We start from the raw sequence: 23,116 nt of genomic DNA, 5'->3' as shown, positions 1-23,116 counted from the left end.
TTGGCCCAAATGTTTTGTTGGATGAAAGCTGAATTGAGAATGTCATGATTTATTGGTTATGTTAACATGCATTTGTGGATCAACAGAACTGCTGTATTCACGTGGGTAATCTGTAAGTATCCTGTCAAATCTCATGCCGGTGAAGCAAGTTAGGTTTATGGAGTCTAGGCGAGTAAGGTATTAACATGTATTTAAACATGTCAGCATCACATGTATTTCTTTAGTGTTATTGTTTTTCTGGGTGAATAAGTTGGTCAAATATCCTTGTGGTTGGGGGGGGGGGGTAATGCCGAAATTATGGTCAGTATAAGTATAAGTCATCTCATTGGGAACAATAGCAAGGTAAGTTTTTGATAAAAACGTGCATGTGTTTTGATTAAGTTGGATCACATAGTCCTCAGTCACACAGTTGTTAATAAGGGGATTTTCTCTGAATGTCTTTTTTTGTAACAAACATTCTATCACAGGTGCAGAATGCGGTGTCCAGTAGGCTAACTGGCATAGCCTGCACATATAAGAAGAGACAATGGTATGCAGGGACTCGGAGGAACCTTGAGCCAATGTGGTTAAACAGCATTGACTTCACACACCAATATGTGACCAATATGCCAAAAAGCGTCCAGAATGTCCACCCCTGCCTCCCACTCCTGCATGTGAATCTGCCTGTGGGTCGTCTGCTCTATAAGTGTGTTAATGCTGAACCGACAATAATATCACAGCCAGTAGCATCCCAGGTAAAATTGGACAGAAAGCAATATTTATTTGTGGCTGTACCATTTTAATGTATTTGTAACTGATGTGTGTCTCTTCTGTTCAATGCTTTCAAACTCCATATAATAACTTAATATAGATTCTCTACTCGTTCACAGCCACATGGAGCATGTCAGTTACAACTGCCAGAAGTGCCTGTCCTTCTACAATGAATTTGTGAAACTTGAGCCAACCCAGTCGACTGTTTTGGAACAGATCACAAAGGAGCAGAGTGCCTCACACTTGTGGCATGACTCAAGGAAGCTTCGAGTTACTGCAAGCTCAGCTCAGTCCCCGACAGGGAATCAACCAACCCTGGTAAGTTTCTCCAGGAGCATCTGTATCCCAGGTTCCGAGGGAATGCAGCCACATGCTACGGGAAAAAATAATGAGCTGATGGCCACCTAGTGGCTGGAAGACTGTGGATACTCTGTGGACCACAGAGGCAGTGTTGTCAGTGTTGAAGAGCCACGGCTATCAGCAAGCCCTGACGGAGTGCTGAACTCCAAGGTGCTGTTGGAGATCAAGTGTACTGTCATGGGGAAGGGCTATGATTCTCTGGATGATGTCTTCAATGGGAACGCCTGTGATGTGAAGGTGGTGGAGGGCACACCCCGACTGCAACCACATGACATGCAACCACATGACTGCAACCACATGGGCCACGTGGCTACTACATGCAGGTACAAATTGGTATGTTTTGCACAGGACTGAGAGAAAGTAAGGTGCTCCTCTGGACTCTGTCCCAGCAAGTTGTCATCCCTGGTCCCTATGACGCACAGTCCTGTGCAGAGGCTGTCCTGAGGTTGAAGGCATTCTACTTTACACACATGCTGCCATTTATTGTTGAGGAGCATCAGGCAGGCAGATTGTCACTGAGTGACAAATATGTGCAGCTCTGTAGAAGTATGTAGTCAGATGTCTCTCCTGTTTGCAGTTACTATTAACACATTGTGTTTCATTTGAAAAGCTTCGACTTAATGCGTCAACAGTCAAAGTATTGTGGAAATTGTTTTTATGGCTTTGTTTTTTTTATTGATATTAATGAGTGTGTAAAACAAATAATTAAGTCGAGCTGTTATAGAATGAATTGAAATGTATTTCACGTAACTTTAGACAACTGTAATTCATATTGGGAAATCGACACTGTGAATGGCATTTGACTGGTCAGTTCATTCAGGATCTTCATGAGTGATACCACACACAGGCTACACAGGGCAGCACAGATTCAAAGTATTTTGTCCATTTTAGATGAGACGTTGATTGGCACTGTCTGTGAGATGATTCAAAACCGTGTGAGCCTTTGAATTACGCGTTCCACATGAACCCTCATGTTTGCTATCCGTCTTGTACTTCTGGTGTCCTCCTGTGACAGCTGTGCGCCACTTTTTGTGAAGGCTGGAATTGTTCATTTGACCTTCCTCTCTTGTAGCCGATCACGGACTGTGAAGCCCCGGTCAGCCATGACCTCATCACCTGGAGAGAGGTACTCCAGGAACCCAAAATCCGATGTTATACTGTATATTTGTCGCTACATCTACCTCCATGCCTGTATGCTGAGGAGATGAACATCACTAGACCACAAGGAGCAATGGCCACCAGGTACTTGATAGTGTTCTGGGTGTAGTAATGGCTGAATGACTCCCCCCTTGAATCCAGATTCTTGCTCTTCTGTAAAGCCGTTTCCGAGCAGTCAATAATGCAGGTTGTTCCTGGGTAGTGGTCCTTAAAACATTGTGGCATTGTAGCACGGATGGTCTCCCTTAGCAACCGTGGAATGTACTCCCTCGGATTCTCTTCCATCATGTCAATCAAATAACTAATCACTCGACTGACAATCCTCTGGGAAACACCAAACCTTTCTGCTAGGTACTGTTGCAGCAAGTTGAGCTTCAGCTTCATCAGTGTCACTGTCAGGTCGAACTGAAAACTGCCTTCGTAGAGCGGTAGGAGATGTTCCGCTTCGTACCAGGGCAGGGTTTTGTAGAGAGATGCTTCTGGGCACTGTGCCCCTGCCTCACAGGTAGTGGGCTTTACATGATCACCTGAGCAGTAGTTATGATCACTTAGAGATGGGTCTTCCCATTGGGCTTGGGCATCCTTCTCTGAAGGCATATCCATTCCTTCTATCTGTGTTTGCCAATCCCCATTTTCAATTTGGTGAATTTGGCCTGTTATCTGTCATCTGTTAAGAAATCAGTATGGCTTGTTAAACAAGTCAATGGACAATTAATAACAAAACCGTACAATAAGACACCCTACTGCATGGACACTACTAATAATATTTAATAATCATAATAATGAAGTATATATAAAATGGGAATGTTTTATTGAGTTCTAGAGGAAATAAATTGTACTATTATGAGACTGTGCTTAGATACAAGAGCAAGACACAAAATGACTTGCCTGTCATTGATGACTGCCTGACTAACACACAACGCTTCGTCATGAGTGGAGCATCGTAGCCATACCATTTTTCTGGGTAAGGATGCTCCACTGTAGGCTTCTTGACAAAGAAGTGTTTGGAGCACACAAATTGATGTTTTGGTGGTTTCTTTAGGTTCAGCGCTTTAAGCCAGAGCCTCAAAGACTCTGCGTCTTCGGGAGGTGGATGCAGGTCGTATGGGGCTCCACAGGTACATTCCGATCGACCTAGAGGTTGGTGTTCAAAACATTGCTGTTGTAAAAACTGCCTCGTACTGAACATATAATGCATGTCATGTTGATCGATTTTAGGATTTTGTGCGGTTCTGTCAGTGTAAGACTATCAAGCTCTCAACGAAAAGTAGCACTTTATGCGCTCGCGTCGCGCAAATTTTTCCAGAATTTTTTCCAGAAACACAATTGCAACTAACTCACCGCGATCACTGTGACGTTCCAGAAGAAGGGATTTCATGCCCTCAAATTTGTTCTGTTTAAAATTGTAAAATGTAAAATGTATATATATTTTTTGCTACCGTTTTTGCTGTTGTTTCTCAGTAATAATACTAGCCACCTACCAATTTTATGAAAATGGCTTTAGGGAGCCCAGATAGGACCCCAATCTCCCAACCTCATAACTAGCTACCAAGAAGACATTTCAGGCTATCAATGAAGTTAGACGAGCTCGCTTGACTAACTATCTTAGCTGGCATGCCTGCTGGCAAGGCCGGTATACTTAAGAAAAGCAAGCAATTACAGTGAATCATATTTATTTTCTTTAAAAAAATAACAACAAATCAGGAGGGTACAGACAGCTCAAGAGGTATGCTTAGATATGCAGAATTATATACATATGTTTTTTTTTTACATAGAATTAAGCGTAATGATTATGGCTCTAGATTGCAGGAAAAAGGTGTTTCAGGTGTTTGAAAAATGCAAAATGCTCCACCTTAGTCAGGTCTACTTATCAAATTCTAACAAGTTTAATGTGAAACTTCTGGTCTTCCTTCCCTCTCCTCGCCCCAACCTGGGCTTGAACCAGGGACCCTCTGAACACAGCAACAACAGTCACCTCAAAGCATCGTTACCTATCGCTTCACAAAAGCCAAAGCCCTTCCAGAGCAAGGGAAACAACTACTTCAAGGTCTTAAAGCGAGCGACATCACCAATTGAAATGCTACTAGCGTGCACCGCGAACTAGCTAGCCATTTCAGATAAGCAACATTAGCATGTTAGAAAGAAAAATGTTGCAAACGTTTTGAAAAACCTTTGGAAGGTCTTGTTGTTTTTACTATGGAATGTCAAGCTTTCTTTGAAATAGATACAGTAGTTAACCTTTTTTAAATCAACAAAAATACCTTTAAGATGTGACACTTCCCCAAGGCACTTATAATAGGGTATGATTGCATTCTTAAAAGCAACTTCAGTAATGGGTTGTTGTTCAATTAAATGGATGTTAGAAGTGCCAAAGAAAATAAATGCCCCCCTGGAGTCGATGTCCACGCCACCGCTGAAATTTAATGAGCATAATAAAATCTCCATAAAAATCGGTTAATTTAAAAATAATATTTGATTAGACTTTCAGACTAAACTTTGAATATTATCACTCAGTTTTTTTGTTCGAAACAAAAAAACGAATCAGCTGTCTCCAATGTTTTCAGAAAATAATCACAATATCCAAAAGCTGTGGTGACATGTTCTCTGCCTCCAGTGTCTACTGTACATCTTCATCCTCTTTAATAGTTATACAAGGTAGCAGTGAAATACACATAGTTGATGACAGTTGCGATTTTAGCATGTAAATCTTGGTGGGGCAAAAAAAAAAAAAAAAGTGGGATGCATGCCAGCAAAGTCAAAACACAACACTAAACAATACATTAATTGTACTATAACGGTGACGAACGGTACCCACAAACTAGGGCCTACATGAAGCTGTCCCAACAGCAGAGTCCCAACAGCAGTCCCAACACCCGCTACATCTGGCTATCAGTGGAGACTTGTCTGGCAGCAAAACAATTCATTCAGCCTCATTTCCTGGCTTTAAAAAAACATAGCTGATATGGCTGACTTGCTTAAACAAATGTGGTTTCTACTGACAATTGAGATGTGCAAACTATGGCATAAGGAGAAGCAGATAAGAGGCAATCCGTAATTTCTAGTAAGACTTTAATGAACGAGCCAGGACGGACGTAGTCAATATAACTATTTGTTCAGTACTTTTGAAATGTACAGCGACAGAATTCAGAACATGGGCCGTTCTTACAGTGTTTTCCCTGTATACCAAGTCAGAACCGTAGGATAAATTAAGTGGGCATATAAGCAGACAAAGCTCTTACAATATTCAATGATTACATTTCTTTAAAACAGGTTATAGGCTACATGTGCACCACCAAGTCAGAACAGTAGGCAAAATTAAGAGGTGAAAATAGACCAAATTATTAGGGTGAGGCACATGGGCTACTAACAGCTTACTACGCAACATATACTTAGTATTACTTTCTTAGCTACAGTATACATATCTCTCTGGCATATCATTTATGCAGCAACATATAAGACATTTTTGGACTCACCTTGTTATGATGTGCTCTCTTGAACAGGAAGGTGGCGCGGCGGTCCTTCCAAGAGAATGTGGTCGGATTTACAATTCCAAGTTGGATGACCATTCAAAACATATTTTCACAGTCTGAGCTCGTTAATTCCCGACTTCCCAGTTGCAATGCTTGTAGTTATCCACTGTCACCGATTCCTTCCAAACCACTCATTGTTGAATTTACGATTTCCAACTTGTTGTGTAATGTTTATATCCAATGGCCGATGAGCACCGATACCTTTTATCTATAATTTCTGTTAATTATTTCTCTTCATATGACAAGGATTTAAAAGAATTTGCCAGTAGATTGTCAAATTGATTCATGATGCTAGCTAGATTTTAAAAGTAAGATGTTGACATGATCAGTCCAATCAAAGCTACTGTACATATAACGTGATTTGACATAATTTTATCTGTGACCAATGACCTTGAGCCTTCTTGGAAGGGCACTACTAATGGTTGGCTGTTCGATGTCTACCCTTATTACTTGGCCGTGACGAAGTGTCCCCATGAGTGACAGAACACTGAGCCAATCATGGCACAATGCTCCTATTTTCTGCTGGCTTGCCCCACCACCACAGAGAGCACTGAGCTAGGCTGCATTTTGGAGCTACCTTACTCAAGAAAACAAAAGAGAGACCATGTTTGTATGTGGCTATATTAACTTAATGATATATATATTTTGACATTGTTTGTTTGTGTGTGTATGTGTGTGGGGTGGGGGGGGGGCTTAAAAATATGGGGCTCAGAACAGATGGGGCTCTACAGTATATTAAACTAAATCAATATGTCCCTTTAGCTCTGCTTGGCAAAGCAACGACATCACCTTCGTGATAAGAGTATGTCATAGCTAATTAAAGCATTCCTTCTGGTTAATGTAAATACTGTGTGTCTTGATATCTCGCACGCAACTGAGTAGAACAAAGGAGGGAGGTAGGGAGAAAGAGTGGGGGGCTGGGGGTAATTACTCTCATTCAAAGACTTAAGACGGCTCTCTCAGTCAGCTGAGAGCTGTCCTTTCATTGAATAAACTCAAGTGATGAAAACGGTTAGAATTGTCTCGGGGGGTCATCTCTTGCTGCCTCATCATCAACAGTAGGACATGTCTAAGGGTGTTTATGAGTAATTGAAATTAATGAAAAGGGCAAAATTATACTGCAGTGAGAATCAAACAAAGAACTAAAACAACCAGTTTACATGCAAAGTGTAATTTATCAGAAAGATACAATGTTGGGGGGAGAGTGAGATAGCAAAGCATGGTGGTTACTTTTGTAAGATCAAAATGCAATTTTATTGGTCACATACAGTACACATATTTAGCTGTTGTTATTGCGGGTGTGGCAAAATGCTTGTGTTCTTAGCTCCAACAGTGAAGTATTATCAAACAATTCACAAAAATACACAAATCTAAAAGTAAAATAACGGAATTAAGAAATATATAAATATTAGGACGAGCAATGTCGGAGTGGCATTAACTAAAATACAGTAGAATAGAATACAGTATATACATATGAGATGAGTAAAGCAGTATGTAAACATTATTAAAGTGACTAGTGTTCCATTACTACCTACATATTACCTCAATTACCTTGACTAACCGGTGCCCCCGTACATTGACTCTGCACCCGTACACCCCTGTATATAGTCTCACTATTCTCATTTTACTGCTGCTCTTTAATTACTTGTTACTTTTATTTCTTATTCTTATTCATATTTTTTTTACTGCATTGTTGGTTAGAGGCTTGCAAGTAAACATTTCACTGTAAGGTCTACATCTGTTGTATTCGGCGAATGTGACTAACAACATTTGATTTGATTATTAAAGTGGCATGTGATTCCATGTCTATGTACACAACCGGTCAAAAGCTTTAGAGCAACCACTCATTCAAGGGTTTTTCTTTATTTTTACTATTTTCTACATTGTAGAATAATAGTGAAAACATCGAAACTATGAAATAATGCATATGGAATCATGTAGTATCCAAAAAAGTGTTAAACACTTAGCCACCCTTTGCCTTGATGACAGCTTTGCACACTATTGGCATTCTCTCAACCAGCTTCATGAGTTAGTCACCTGGAATGCATTTCAAGGAACATGTGTGCCTTCTTAAAAGTAATTTTGTGGAATTTCATTCCTTCTTGATGCATCTGAGCCAATCAGTTGTGTTGTGACAAGGTAGGGATGGTATACAGAACATACCCTATTTGGTAAAAGACCATATTATGGCAAGAACAGCTCAAATAAGCAAAGAGAAAAGACAGTCCATTACTTTAAGCCATGAAGGTCAGTCAATACTTTTGAAAGTTCTTCAAGTGCACTCGCGAAAACCATGAAGTGCTATGATGAAACTGGCTCTCATGAGGACCGCCACAGGAAAGGAAGACCCAGAGTTCCCTCTGCTGCAGAAGATAAATTCATTAGAGTTACCAGCCTCAGAAATTGCAGCCCAAACAAATGCTTCACAGAGTTCAAGTAACAGACACATCTCAATATCAACTGTTCAGAGGACACTGTGTGAATCAGGTCTTCATGGTCGAATTGCTGCAAAGAAACCACTACTAAAGGACACCAATAATAAGAAGACTTGCTTGTGCCAAGAAACATGAGCAATGGACATTAGACAGGTGGAATATGTCCTTTGGTCAGGAATCCAAATTGGAGATTTATGGTTCCAACCTCTGTGTCTTTGTGAGATGCGGTGTGGGTGAACAAATGATCTCCGCAAGTGTATTCACCACTTTAAAGCATGGAGGAGGAGGTGTGATGGTGTGGGTGTGCTTTGCTGGTGACGTTGTCTATGATTCATTTAGAATTCAAGGCACACTTGACCAGCATTTCTACCACAGTATTCTGCAGCGATACATCATCCCATCTGGTTTGGGCTGAGCGGGACATCAGTTGTTTTTCAACAGGACAATGACCCAAAACACACCTCCAGGCTGTGTAAGGGCTATTTGACCAAGAAGGAGAGTGATGGAGTACTGCATCAGATAACCTGTCCTCCACAATTCCTCGACCTCAACCAAATTGAGATGGTTTGGGATGAGTTGGACCGCAGAGTGAAGGAAAAGGAGCCAACAAATGCCAACAAGTGCTCAGCATATGTGGGAACTCCTTCAAGACTGTTGGAAAAGCATTCCAGGTGAAGCTGGTTGAGAGAATGCCAAGAGTGTGCAAAGCTGTCATCATGGTAAAGGGTGGCTATTTGAAGAATCTCAAATATAAAATATATTGTGATTTGTTTAACACTTTTTTGGTTACTACATGATTCCATATGTGTTATTTTATAGTTTTGATGTCTTCACTATTATTCTACAATGTAGAAAATAGTAAAAATAAAGAAAAACCCTTGAATGAGTAGATGTTCTAAAGCTTTTGACCAGTTGTATGCATATAGGGCAGTAGCATCTGAGGTGCAGAGTTGAGTAGCTGGGTGGTAGCCGGCTAGTGATGGCTATTTAAAAGTCTGATGGCCAAGAGATAGAAGCTGTTGTTTAGTCTCTCGGTCCCCGCTTTGATGCACCTGTACTGACCTCGCCTTCTTGATGATAACGGGGTGAACAGGTCGTGGCTCAGGTGGTTGATGTCCTTTATATCCATGCAACATATTGTATGAAGATAGTTCCCTCTAAACAAAATGAATAGGCCATACTCAAGTTCAGCCCAAAGACCCCATCAAACAGTTTCAGTGGTGAAAATGACTTAGACGTGAGGCCAAGTCGCAGGGGAAAAGTACAGAAGAAAGTTATTTCCATCTCTGTCCCTGTGGAATTTTCCAAAAGTCACTATTATCTACCAGCAGACCTGCAGAAAACATTAAAGTCAGTATCTCTTTGGAATATTCAGAGCTTTATCATCCAAATGTCATCAGAATCATGTAGGTCATAAAAAGCGTAAGCATACTGTATGTAAGTATCGTCTTACAGATAGACAATTATCACTCTTGGAAATGTGAAACAGGTTGCAATAAATGAAGGTTATGAAACAGGCCATAGTAAATCTACTGTACCTGTTGAATACCACCCACTTATTTTTTTTCCTATAGAGAGATGTGGGTTAAGTGGTAGTTTGGAGTTGTACAACAAAACTGTCAAAGAAGTCCTGTTTCAACACATACCCCCTCAAAGCCCGAAGCTATGGACTACCACGCTCTTAAAATGGTTTTCCTGAATGACAACGAGCAGGAAATCCAAGCGTAAGCGTGGGCCATCCGCATTGTGCATAAAGCATACACATCAGAATACAGATATCAAGTAAAGTACACAAGCTTTCAAAGACTCCCGAGCTGGACCAGCCATTGGTTCATTCATCCCTGCACCATTCAGAGAAGAGTCAATGGTATTACTCATGAACCGTCGACGAGAATGACATTTTGATCTCTTCTTAATAACCTGCAACTTTTCAAAAATACTTGTGGAGTTTATTACTAGGTGGCACATTTTGTATAAAAGGATGTTACATGTTTTACAACTGTAATGTAGTTTGCACAGTTTTTGTAGGATGTACTATGCACAAATAAATAAAATACAAGAATAACATTTTAGATTGTAATGAAATACTTCTGTAATAACGTACAACATGTATCTAAGACTGAATATATTGAACAACAATGGATGTGCTATTACACAAACCTCAAAATATGAATGTATGTAAATTCATTCAGTGCACACCCTAGGGGATAATTAGTAGAATTTGTTGTAACAATGTTTAAACCTCTAATAATTATGTTAAAATATGCTGTGTACTTGACATGGTTAAATTAAGGGTCAATTTATTCAAACTGTTTTAGAAACAGTTTTTGCATTTGAATAGGAGACTTGTAAAAGGAAAAGACAGTGTTGCAGTAAACGTCTTAGTTGTTATTCATTATACCGTAATAGGCAACATCAACAAGTGTGACTAAAACCAGAAAGCAGAAAATATGGCAAAAAATATATACCTACAATGACCAATTGTCACTCAGAAATTATGATAGGTTGTGTATACATAGACAGACCAATTATGATATTTTGCCCAATTATTGGTATTTTGACCAATCAGATCAGATATTTTCCCAACAATTGGGCAAAAAGATCAGAATTGGGCTGCCTGTGTATACACAGCCGTGGATAATGACCAACTAGCGTTCAGATGAGCTATATTCCAATGTGCCCTGATACATGAATTCATCCTATGTAAGTATGCCAGTGTGGACATTGAAACAGAGCGATTGTCCTTCTGTAATGTTCATAACAAAACAGTGGCGATCAACCAGGAGGTTTCATGTAGTCTGAGGTTGTTTCAGTGTGTCGAAGACACGTCTTTTCACCCTCCATCTTCAAAGACGCAGATCAGGACGACCCATGACCTTTTTGAATTTTTGGATCATAAAACGAGAGCCAGAGCCCTAAAATGAAAAAAGCACTTCAGGATATCAGACGGGATTCTCCAGAGAGGATTCTGATTAAGTGGCACACACACACACACACACACACACACACCCTCACGCACACAAACACATAAGCACACACACACACATACACAAACAAGGAAAAAGCATTCTTGATTGTGACTTGGCTCCGTCGGTATCCATATTCATCACAATGCTCTTCGCTGTGGAAAATCCTGCACACTATGAACTTGCAATACCACACACAGCAAAGGGAGAGAAAAACTGTCAAATCATAGACGGGGAAGACACTATTCGGTCGTCAGAACGTTATCAATGAGGTTGTGAAGAATCCAACGACCCACATTGATGACGTTAAGACAGCGCAACGTTTTCACCACTTTGCCTTTGCCGCTGGGCTGCGGGTCTATGTAATAGACCCGCTTCGTTTTTGGTGTTGAGGTGAGTGCCCCCCTCCCAAGGGCCAGGACTGATTGGTGCAAATTGGAGGGGAATACTATAGAACAGAATACTTCAACTATAAACCTCATCTTCAATGGAAGAGCCTCATCTTGCTGGTGGTTCCAAATACTCAAGTCAGTTTTTTGTTGTTGTGAAAACCTAAATTTGTAATGCGGTAAGAGTTCAGCTGTTTCTTTTTTGTTAATTCAGTTCTTTTTTTCGAAAGCAAATTCAGAGTGATGAAAATATTGTGCGGTCATAGTCAAAAGCCTTGTGCTCCTATTACAGCTGGCTCACTGGCTTGCAGCAGTGTTGTTGTTGGCAGACTGGAGAGAGGCAGAAGAGAGAGGGGGCACTCAGGACTAACACTACCGGCCAATCAGAGTCCGTTACTTACACAGTACCACTGTGCTCACAGCAGCAGCAAAGCTTACTTCTTCTTCCCTCCTAATGACATATTTTCCGTTTTCTTCTTCTGTGCCTCATTGAACAAAAGACACATCTTTCTGTTAGAAAGTGGTTGGACACAGACGCGTACATCCCACCCCTCCCCCGACACAAACACCCCGGATGATTGTGAGTAATAAGAAATTCCAATTCCCTCCAATGTTTTTCAACTAGGAAAAGTGGGAATTTGAATTTGGTTTACTAAGGACAGTGCAATATTAAGTGAGAACAGATGTCCGACCTCTGTCATGGCGTCATCGATCTGCTTCAGCTCCTCATAGTGGTCTCTAGAGTCTCTCAGAGGCTGCACCATGATCTCCTCAATCTGGGGGAAGAGCTGCAACACACACAGGGGAGGATTGTGGGTAGGTATTCAGGACAGTATGGAATTATCCACTGGCATTGTTTTCAAGAGGTCATGAAACACAAGAGACGTGTACAAACAGAAACACACGCTTGTGTGCACGAACACCAACACACACATACTTGCACACTATGTCAAGCTAATATTGGGGCGGCAATTTACAGTGGTTAGAGCGTTGGGCCAGTAACCCGAAAGTTTGCTAGATTGAATCCCCGAGCTGACGAGGTAAAAATATGTCGTTCTGCTCCTGCTGTCATTGTAAATAAGAATTTGTTCTTAACTGTCTTGCCTAGTTAAATATATATATATTTTAAATATGGTCACATTGCTTTGTAGCTCAAACATGCACGCCTACCTTCATGACTGTCTCAAACATTGGGATGAGGACAAACTTGATGAATCCGATCTGGGCAGTGGGCTTGGTCACTTTGTCTCTGTCCATAAACGGAGCCACCGGCAGCCCTTCAGTCTTCTCCCTGTCACTCTGTCCATTCCCGAGACAGGAGGGTTTGCACATGTCATTCCGCTCTTTCATGACGTTCTAATTAATAGACTCATCCCGATGAAGGCCAAGACGGCTCAAGGGGAACTGATTTTTACCCTTCTAAAAAAAGCATGCGCAACTTCAAGAGTGACAGCTGAGCCTGTTTTCACCCCATAGTTCCAATCAACACATTACTAGACTCATTTTTTTAAACTTTATTGTTAGACATGATTAGACTCAATCGAGGTCACCTGCATGAAGTACTCCTCCAGCAGACAGTCCACCCAGGGTTCGGCCACCTCGGTAGGCCGGACCTCGTTGGAGATGTCGCAGCATTTGATCAGAACCATCTTCAGCTGCACACATACGGACAAGGCACAAAGAGACCTTTTCACCATGCGTTATGTCAACACAAGCATCGTTTTTAGCATTGGCTAGCTAGTTTGACTTTTCAGGAACGTTTCCACTTGTGGTAAAAGGCTTCGGAGCGCTTAAGATCAACGCAGGCACTTTGTCTTAGAACCCTCTGGCTTTATCCCATTGGATGGACTGGACTGACGTCACGAGACCGACGTCAGTGTGCTGCAAACAGTTTCGCTTTCCCCGCTGTCCCTGTCCCCATATTGGGCTTGAACCAGCGATCCTCTGCTCGCAGACACATGTGAACGCCTGACTTGACAACGTACCAACCGTTTGAGCTATCAAAAAAAGACATTCTTAACTCCATTACAGTCACATGATATCACCAGTCCACTATTCAAAGTCTTTCTTGAGTATGCCCTATTTTTTCCATCCCTGTCTTTGTTACTGAGCACCCCTCTTGCTTTCTGTTGTTTGCTGAAGTGCAGAGGCTATACCTGAACAAAGCTTTGCCGATTTGGCACCTCTTGATATACAGTATACACAGACAGTTGATGCCACGTGATGTACGATACGTACGCATGTCACATGCTCCTCGTTGGTGAAGTCAAAGCTGTCCACTTTATGTTTGAACGAGTCTAATATCTCTCCATGCCGGGCCATGTCTGTGGCCAAGATCAGGGTAATGATGGCCTGTAAAGGGAGATGGAATCATCACAAATGATGAAACCCCCCTCCTGCCTTAGGCCAACTCAAAACATCTCGTGGTTAGTTGGAGAGAAGGAAATGCAAAAAAAAGACAAAGGCAGCAACCCAAATGGGACCCCATTCCCAATATAGTGCACTGCCTCTGTCAATAGTGGTGCACATGCAGGTAATAGGGTGCAAATTGGGATGCAGAAGAATCACTGTGCATTAGCCTAGGACACCACCTACCTGTCTGATCTGCTTGTAGGCCTCCAATTCGACGTTGGCGAATATGTTGCACTCGGGCAGCGATAGGATCTGGAAGGCCACGGCGCAGTGATGGTTCTCCAGGGGAGATATATCGTTGTAACGCACGGCCAGCTCTGTGCGAGCGTTGATCTGGTACCTGACGAGCAAAATACACCTCTGTGACAGTTTGATTTATGCCTAAGACCAGGAGTGTTCCTTGACAACATGACCTGACCAGGGAAGCCTATAATCACTGGGCCCGGCGTTTTACCCTGGTCATGTCACATGGTTAGGAAGGAACTTCTAAATTTACATCAAACCTGGAAGTGTAGATTGGACCATTTCCACAATGTAATAACATCAATGAAGAAGTTCCAGAACATCTCTTTGTGAATGAAGACGTCAGTATTGTGTCTATCATCAACATCTATTCACAGATCTAGTGAAGGCTGTAGAGCAGGGGTAACTAAGGCGCAGAGTAGGAACATTTGGGCACCTACGTGTTGTTGTAGCCGGGGTGGTCCAGGTCGTGGCACACGGCAGCTGTCATGAGAATGCCCATGTCCGTCAGAGTCATCTTCTCCTGAGGAACACACACAGCACATGTTAGTCTCCTATAAATCTCTCGTACAAGGTGACAGGAGATTTTCCTGACATCCTGACCTGACCAGGAGAAAACTCTGGACCCATGTTATAGACCATGTGTGTCTGGTAAATGGCATGTATTATATTGTATTAGGACAGTCGTTTCTTACCGGCAGGTTACACAGGTTAATCATGCCATACATCATCTGACCGACACAGAAGCAGTGGCGGAAGTTGTGGAACGGGTTGCTGCGATAGTTCTCCTGAATGCCCAGCTGTGAGAAAGAAAGCTGTCAATCAAACTAGCCAAATAAGTCATCAATACTCGTTGGTCCTCTGCTTTGAAGGTGTTGTCCCATATCAGTTGCATATCCACTTGCACATTGAGGTAACTGCTTTCATACAGTTGTACTTTTACCAGCCAGCGTTTGAGAGTGATGGGGTTCATGTTGAATTCCTTCACCAGTCCCAGGTCATGGTACATGTACTCCAAGCAGCTCAGCATCTAAACCACCGACCAAAGACACGGTTAAAAGAATACTACGCGCATCATCACAAGGCGCAACAAGTGCTCTATCTTCAACTCGGTTGCTGACATGCAAAACATTTTTGGGATTGGACTAATTAACAAAATGCCAAAAGATAGTTTTTGAGTGTGTAGTTATTCCTTTAAGTTCACAATTCGAGAAAATACTTCAAAATGTTTTACTACAAAAAATGATTATATATGCCTGGTTGGAAATATGATAGATATTAGACCTGAATCTCAAGAAAACTAACCTCATTGTGTTCCCAATGCCAGACATCGAATGTTGGCTTCTTCAGTGCTTCAATAGTCTCCTGGGATAAGGTATACTGTAGAAATGAGCGAGAAGCCACAGTGTCAGTTCTAGGATTTAAGGATGTCAAAGTGATGAATATCTTTTGGATATGTTTAGCCTACTGTATATTACTGGAATCCCCTAATTCTGTACCTTTGGATAACTTGGGACGTCACGTCTGGGATTAAGCTTCTTCCCGTCGTCTGAGAAGTTGTACTTGCAGGGACAGTTCCCGACTCTGAAGAGATGCGAGCAAATACATCATATTTGTGTCATCGATCTGCAAGCTGTGTGATTCCTCGAAATCGCAACAACATTTTAAAACCATCATAAAAGTCTTACTATAGAATATCCTAAGAAATCTGGAGCATGGCTTGGTGAGTGTCATTGATGTCAAAGGTCACCGTACCTCCCTCCTCCTCTGGATGTCACCTCATCTCGTAGTTTCTTTAGGTCGTTTTTGCACTTCTCAATCTCCACAACCTTCAGTCCCTCCACTGTAACGTTCAGCACGACTGTTAGTACATGAAACGGTGAATTCAGGGACAGTGAAACGACAACACACATGCACACAGAAACACACACACACACACACAAAGAGAGAGCACACACATCAAAAGTTCAGTGAAAAAACCCTTGCACATACACTCCACTCTTTTCTCCAACATTGCCAGTCTGTTGGTCACCTCAGTTTTCAGCTCGTTGATTCGGAAAGCCCTGCAAAAAAAAAATATATGTGAAAGGGGTTTGTTTGAAAAGCCTCTGGTGTCATGGAAGTATTTCTGCGGAAAGAGAAAAGACGAAAACGGAGTGCTTCTGTCTGCAGTGGAACATAAACGCGCCAATTACCTGCTGAACTGCTCCGCCACCTGAGATAACACGTTTTGAAACATGTCTTCTTTCTCTGTGGGCGCAAACAAACGAGAAACAAATCGCTCGAGTGATCAAAATGCTACCTGTGAAACATGAAGAAATGTTTAGTACGCAGATCTGTTTTAATGTTGTTTTTACATTGTTTGAACGTTTTTGTTGCCGTGATCGCTTTATGTGCGCTATGCGAGTAAGATCGAATTATTAAGGATTAAAAGGTCAATGTTTAAAAAGTGTTTCTGAATTTGAAATATCGTGTTGGCACTTCACCTCCGAGCTGACCGGTGGACAAAGAAATGACTTTGTACAAGGAGCTGAAAAACATGTCAGTGACATTCATTCACATTCATTCACCAAAGTCATTGTCTACATCACGTTTGAAAATCATTTTTTACACATAGTACAAATGCTAGGCATTCTTTGGATGAACAACGGTCAGGAATGATTTTCTATGACCGAGATCAATAAAATATACTGTATCATTGAGATTTGGTGATTAGGGTAAAGGTGACATGTTTACTTGGGAGAGTTGGTAGGCATAGTAGGGTCTATGGACACCAGGGCCCCTTCAGGATCCACCATCATGATAGCAGTATTCCTATGGACGGGGAGCAACAAGAATAAATAACAAGGGTGTGTTCCAAATAGCACCCTATTCACAAACTGCACTACTTTTGACCAGGGCACAAAAGTAGTGCACTCTATAGGGTTTCAACCTACATTTCTTGTCAGCATTCTCTAAAACGCACGCAAATGAGCTTGTCGTTTGGTGTTTACTTGTAGTTGACTTATCATTCATGAAGCTCTGTCAGGATAGTGAGTCGATACATTTGTAGTGAACTTGAAACAAAGGCGTTGTGTGTAATGCATACTTTAGACTGATGTGGGACTGTGAGGGAGTGGTGGGAGAGACGAGAGAAGGACAAATGTCACTGACCTGGGGATGTTGGACGAGGAACAAAGAAGCTCCTTGATGTCACATGGGCTGCAGTGACGACTGAATGCCACCTGGGAAAAAAGGCAGACGCATGGTGAGAGTCGTTCGTGTCTCTCTACGCATCTCAAGCCACCTAAAACAGTCAGCTCTCTGTGAGACCGAAGTCTGTTATGTCATTTTCTTTTTTAAGTCTGCAGTGTCCAAAGTGGAAAGAGTGGGGAAGAAAACAATTGTATTTTTAAAAATGTTATTTATCCTTTATTTAAACAGGGAAGTCACACTAAGATGCACATCTCTTTTTCAAGTGAGCCCTGTATGTTGAGAGTTAAGATGTTAAGGACTAAATCACAAAGGCATGCAGTTGAAGATGTGTGTGAACTAAACACAGTGGAGCCTACCCTTGTCAGGGACCAACCCAATCTCGTAGATAATACGACACTCTAACAGCATACTAGCAACAAATCCTTGCGTCATCAACCCAGTAAGAGAGTTTGTATCGTTCTCTGTAAATCACAGCAATATACACAGAAATGCCTAAACAGATTATACATTTCATAAACAATGTCAGTTATGTGGTGGTATACTGATGGCACACATATTCGTTTTATATTGTGTCTGTCTGAAATGAATTGTCAAATAAATTGTATCAAAGCTGGCCATGTTGGCTAGCCTCCAACAACTTGAAGACCTTTTGCACAAGCAGATGTAGTAGACAATCCCTCAAACTCTCGAGGCCTTGAATGGACATGTGTCACATTCAGGTTTCTATTTGAAAAACTCTATGCCACCATAACAACAGGGGTTTGTGTAATCACAAGTATACTGGGTTTACTAAGCGCCTGGCTCTATGTAATCCAAAATCCAAGCAGACTTGAAGAAATAGGCAAGTCAGTGTTCAAACGTAACAAAATCTGGTAGAGTCACTTGTGCTAAGTGGAAAAAATATGAAGAGGGCATTGACCATTTTTATTCCTGAGTGCATATCCATTGGAGAAGCAGTTGCTGTTTGAAATGCTGCCAAATGCAACATTGTGACTGCACTGTTTGGTCATATGATCGGAAGTATGGACACACCTACTCATTCAAGGGTTTTTCTTTATTTGTACTATTTTCTACATTGTAGAATAATACTGAAGACGTCAAAACTATGAAACAACACATATGGAATCAGGTAGTAAATAAAAAAAGTGTTAAACAAATCAAAATATATTTTATATTTGAGATTCTTCAAAGTAGCCAACCTTTGCCTAGATGACAGCGTTGCACACTCTTGGAATTCTCTCAACCAGCTTCTTGGAATGCATTTCAATTAACAAGTGTGCCTTGTTAAAAGTTCATTTGTAGAATTTCTTTCCTTTTTAATGCGTTTGAGCCAATCAGTTGTGTTGTGACAAGGTAGGGGTGGTGTACAGAAGATATACCTATTTGGTAAATGACAAAGTCCATATTATGGCAAGAACAGCTCAAATAAGCAAAGAGAAATGACAATCCATCATTACTTTAAGACATGAGGGTCAGTCAATACGGAACATTTCAATAACTTTGAGAGTTTCTTCAAGTGCACTGGCAAAAACCATCAAGCGCTATGATGAAATTGGCTCTCATGAGGACCGCCACAGGAAAGGAAGACCCAGAGTTACCTCTGCTGCAAAGGATAAATTCATTAGACTTTACAGCCTCAGAAATTGCAGCCCAAATAAATGCTTCACAGAGTTCAGGTAACACATCTCAACATCAACTGTTCAGAGTTGACTGCGTGAATCAGGCTTTCATGGTTGAATTGCTGCACAGAGAGGAACTCTCGACCCACTCCACTGCAGCCCCATCGATGTGGATGGTCCCCGTCCCCGTCCCACCTGTATCCTGTAGTCCACCATCAGCTCCTTGGCCTTACTGATGCGGAGGGAGTGATTGTTGTTCCGGCCCCACACTGCTAGGTCACAGCCCTACTTCTTTCTGTAGGCTGTCTCATCGTCACCGGTGATCAGGCCTACTACCGTCGCATCGTCAGCAAACTTGATGATGGTGTTGGAGTTGTGTGTGGCAATGCAGTTGTGGTTGAACAGGGAGTACAGGAGGGGACTAAGCACACACCCCTGTGGGGCCCTCGTGTTGAAGGTCAGCGTGGTGTAGATGATGTTGTATAGCCTCACCACCTGGGGTTGGCCCGTCAGGAAGTCCAGGATTCAGTTGCAGAGGGAGGTGTGCACTCCCAGGGTCCTAAGCTTGGTGACGAGCTTGTAGGGGACAATGGTGTTGAACGCTGAGCTGTAGTAAATTGTTACGGATACAAGTATCCTGTGTGTGTATTTGTTTTCTCTCCTTCGGCCCTAGTCACAGGTGTCACTAATCAGTCGCCAATCAGTCGCCACTGAAGACACACCTGCTCCTTTTCCCTTACCCAATCACATCCCCTTTCCCTTGGTTTAATAACCCAGTCAGTTGTTTTCCCAAACTCTCAAACTCTCTCTCTCTCTCTCTCTCTCTCTCTCTCTCTCTCTCTCTCTCTCTCTCTCTCTCTCTCTCTCTCTCTCTCTCTCTCTCTCTCTCTCTCTCTCTCTCTCTCTCTCTCTCTCTCTCTCTCTCTCTCTCTCTCTCTCTCTCTCTCTCTCTCTCCCTCTCTCCATGGATGGAGCTATCTTTCTTTTGTTTTGGTGCCTACATCTCACTTTGTCCGATATCCTTAGCCAGCAGCATACTGCCCTGCATACCACTGCTGGCTTGCTTCTGAAGCTACGCAGAGTTGGTCCTGGTCAGTCCCTGGATGGGAGACCAGATGCTGCTGGAAGTGGTGTTGGCGGGCCAGTAGGAGGCACTCTTTCCTCTGGTCTAAAAAAATATGACAGTGCCCTGTGTAGGGTGCCGTCTTTCAGCTGGGACGTTAAACGGGTGTCTTTGACATTAAAGATCCCATGGCACTTGTCATAAGAGTAGGGGTGTTAAACCCGGTGTCTAAATGCCCAATCTGGCCCTCAAACCATTATGGTCACCTAATAATCCCCAGTTTACAATTGCCTCATTCATCCCCCTCCTCTCCCCTGTAACTATTCCCCAGGTCATTGCTGCAAATGAGAACGTGTTCTCAGTCAACTTACCTGGTAAAATAACGGATAAATAAAATTTTAAAATCCTGTGAGTATGTATTGCTATGGTGTATGACTGTTTGTTTGTTGGAGGGAAAAGGGGGTACCAAGACAAGTCGCCCATGGGCATACACTACCCGTAGGAAAACCTTGTCTAAGAACCCTAGTTAGAACTGGGCGGACCACCCACTGTATTTTATTGGTTAGATAGCTAGCGGTTATTGAGGCGGGTTAGACTAGCTTAGGGGTTTTTGGATATTTATTATTTCTTCCGACCGGTCCAGCTCAGCCCCCCCCCCCCCCATTACCGTGTGTTGAAAATAAACCTTAAGTGTTTGACGGTAGGTTTAGGTTGTCTGTTGTTTTAGTTCTCACTGTTCCTTTTCACTGTTATGATTTGCGTGAGATAGGTCTCGTTTCCATCCCCTTCTAGACTGCAGGGCCAAAGGGGTTCGTAACATCAATGAACAGCATTCTCACACTGGTATTCCTCTTACGCATCTAGGTGGGTGAGGGCAGTGTGGAGTGCAATAGAGATTGTGTAGTCTATGGTTCTGTTGCGGCGGTATGCAAATTGGAGTTGGTCTAGGGTGTCTGGGATGATGGAGTTGATGTGTGCTATATCCAGCCTCTAAAAGCATTTCATGATTACATACGTGAATGCTTACAGGGCGGTAGTCATTGTGGCAGGAAGCCTTGGAGTTCTTGGGAACAGTAATGATGGTGGTCAACTTAAAACATTTGGGGATTACAGACTGGGACCAGGAGAGGTTGAAAATTACAGTGAATATGCCTGCCAGCTGTTATGCTGCATGCTCTGAGAACATGCCCCGGAATAACATCGGGCCCCGCGGCCCTGCGTGTGTTGACCTGATTAAACCTTCCTCACAACGACCTCAGAGAGCGAGATCGCTCAACCTTCTGAGTCGGGGGCGACCCTCACACCACGATGGTGTAGCTTATATGATGAGAGCAAATATGAGACACAGAAGCCTATATTGTTGTCTATCTGCATTACATGCTTACGGTGCAATGGCCCGGGAGCTGCGATAACAAGAACATACTGGGTAGGCTGGGGATGTTTCTAGCCTCACAAGTATCACGTTCTGTTTCTTCCCCCTTTGATAATGAATTAGTCCACCGCACATTGGTTCTCCTTACAGGACAGTGAGTGCATACTTTTTCTGTATGTGATCCTTGCGGGAATTTAAACTACAACATTGGAAGCAACGCGCTTTCACCAGGCTACACTGGGGCGGCAGGGTAGCCTAGTGGTCAGCGAGTTGGACTAGGAACCAAAAGGTTTCAAGTTCAAATCCCTGAGCTCACATGGTAGAAATCTGTTGTTCTGCCCCTGAACAGGCAGTTAACCCACTGTTCCTAGGCCATCATTGAAAATAAGAATTTGTTCTTAACTGACTTGCCCAGTTAAATAAAGGTAAAGTAAAATAAAATAAACTGAGCCACACAGGAACTGTCTCCTCAGACTCAGGGGGGAGTAGAAAACAAGTGAGGCATAGAACCTGCTTGCAACAGGTGGCACTGTCTGTGTTCGTTTAAAGTCCGCCACAAACACCTGTGAACCACAACGTCACACCACCTCTTGGTCTATTTTTACCACAACTTGAAAACACAGCTATTTCAGAGGCCTCTCACATGACTGAGGAGTATTTACAACGTATTCACCACGAATATAGAAATATAATAGAGCATATAGGCAACAAGGGGCACAGAATGACTGGTGCACAAGATTAGGTGTGTGGTAACCGACAAGAACCGTGGAGCCATAAGGAACCCATATTCTGTCAATATCATTAGCCACCTGTAGAGATTATATGACTTTGGTGAGCTTTTGGTTTGGTGCCCTGAATCATACAGTAGTCAAATCATACTGTAGCCTACCATTACCAGAAAAATAACATTTCACCATCTGTCTGTCTATTGGTTGACTCCCTCATTGCAGCCAGGGACCTCAATGATTGAAGAGATGTAATCAAACAAGATCATTTGGATGCAGTCTATGATAAGTGTCTAACTCTGATACGGGAGTTCCCACAGAGTGACCCCCAGCTCTCCCACTGACTTAGCTCAGAGGACATCTCCTCTTACATGGAAGAGAAGAGCATGATTACTCTGTCTGTGGATCTAATTTTGGTCAACTAGGATATTTGCTAAAGAAAATGGATGGAACTCATGGATAGGTAATAAGAGATGAATTCTTGGTGTTCCCTATTTCATTTCAAGTATGCTGACTAGCTACGGTAGAGAAAATACCTGATGGCACAATCTGTTAACTCAGCTGATACGGATAATATCAGATAGAATTCAATAATTAAAAAATACATAACAATTGGGGATAAAATATAAAATTCATAAAGAGGTGGACCCACTTTTTCCAGGGAGATTAGTATGGACAAAAAAACGATCGGAAAAGGGAATGGGGAAAAGAGAGACAATATACATCTCATAGAGTTGGACCCACCTTCTGAACCTTACCATCCACGTCCAGATAGATGGTTTTTGGGGCATAGGAAGAGGAGCTGGAACCCATGCTGATTCCTCTCTCTCTCTCTCTCTCTCTCTCTCTCTCTCTCTCTCTCTCTCTCTCTCTCTCTCTCTCTCTCTCTCTCTCTCTCT

General features: G+C 42.3%; 1 protein-coding gene and 1 pseudogene across 4 annotated transcripts; both read right to left on the bottom strand.

The window, feature by feature from the left end:
• Positions 1-1,852: 1,852 nt before the first annotated feature.
• On the bottom strand, positions 1,853-2,871 carry LOC127908948 (uncharacterized; annotated as a pseudogene).
• A 6,262-nt stretch (positions 2,872-9,133) lies between these two features.
• Positions 9,134-23,072, bottom strand: LOC118397087 (high affinity cGMP-specific 3',5'-cyclic phosphodiesterase 9A-like). 4 transcript variants are annotated; one of them, XM_035791534.2, is made up of 19 exons: positions 22,962-23,036; positions 17,397-17,467; positions 16,980-17,057; positions 16,730-16,773; positions 16,439-16,493; positions 16,236-16,306; positions 15,999-16,086; positions 15,743-15,827; positions 15,549-15,623; positions 15,187-15,273; positions 14,939-15,043; positions 14,684-14,766; positions 14,184-14,340; positions 13,827-13,940; positions 13,139-13,243; positions 12,759-12,887; positions 12,281-12,376; positions 11,990-12,073; positions 9,134-11,148 (listed from the first exon to the last, which is right to left on the bottom strand). In XM_035791534.2, exons 1-18 carry the CDS (start codon positions 23,028-23,030, stop codon positions 12,023-12,025), a joined length of 1,563 nt encoding a protein of 520 aa, XP_035647427.1. In that variant the 5' UTR covers positions 23,031-23,036; the 3' UTR covers positions 9,134-11,148; positions 11,990-12,022. The 4 variants fall into 4 exon arrangements, with proteins under 4 accessions (XP_035647427.1, XP_035647428.1, XP_035647426.1 ...); XM_035791535.2 differs by having other exon boundaries at positions 11,990-12,067; XM_035791533.2 differs by lacking the exon at positions 11,990-12,073.
• Positions 23,073-23,116: the final 44 nt, after the last annotated feature.

The sequence above is a fragment of the Oncorhynchus keta genome, chromosome 18 (genome assembly GCF_023373465.1).
Source record: "Oncorhynchus keta strain PuntledgeMale-10-30-2019 chromosome 18, Oket_V2, whole genome shotgun sequence".
Taxonomy (NCBI): Eukaryota; Metazoa; Chordata; class Actinopteri; order Salmoniformes; family Salmonidae; genus Oncorhynchus; species Oncorhynchus keta.
Note: the sequence above shows the minus strand (reverse complement) of the source record. Positions and strands in the feature narration are given on the sequence as shown.

Bases quoted from the DNA above. Each gene is read 5' to 3' on its own strand.
- LOC118397087 (XM_035791532.2), bottom strand. From the start codon at position 23,030: ATGGGTTCCAGCTCCTCTTCCTATGCCCCAAAAACCATCTATCTGGAC. The intron at 17,058-17,396 runs GTCAGTGACATT...CCCCGTCCATAG, and splicing joins TCCTCGTCCAACATCCCCAG to GAATACTGCTATCATGATGG. The intron at 13,941-14,183 runs GTAGGTGGTGTC...CTCCCTTTACAG, and splicing joins CCTACAAGCAGATCAGACAG to GCCATCATTACCCTGATCTT.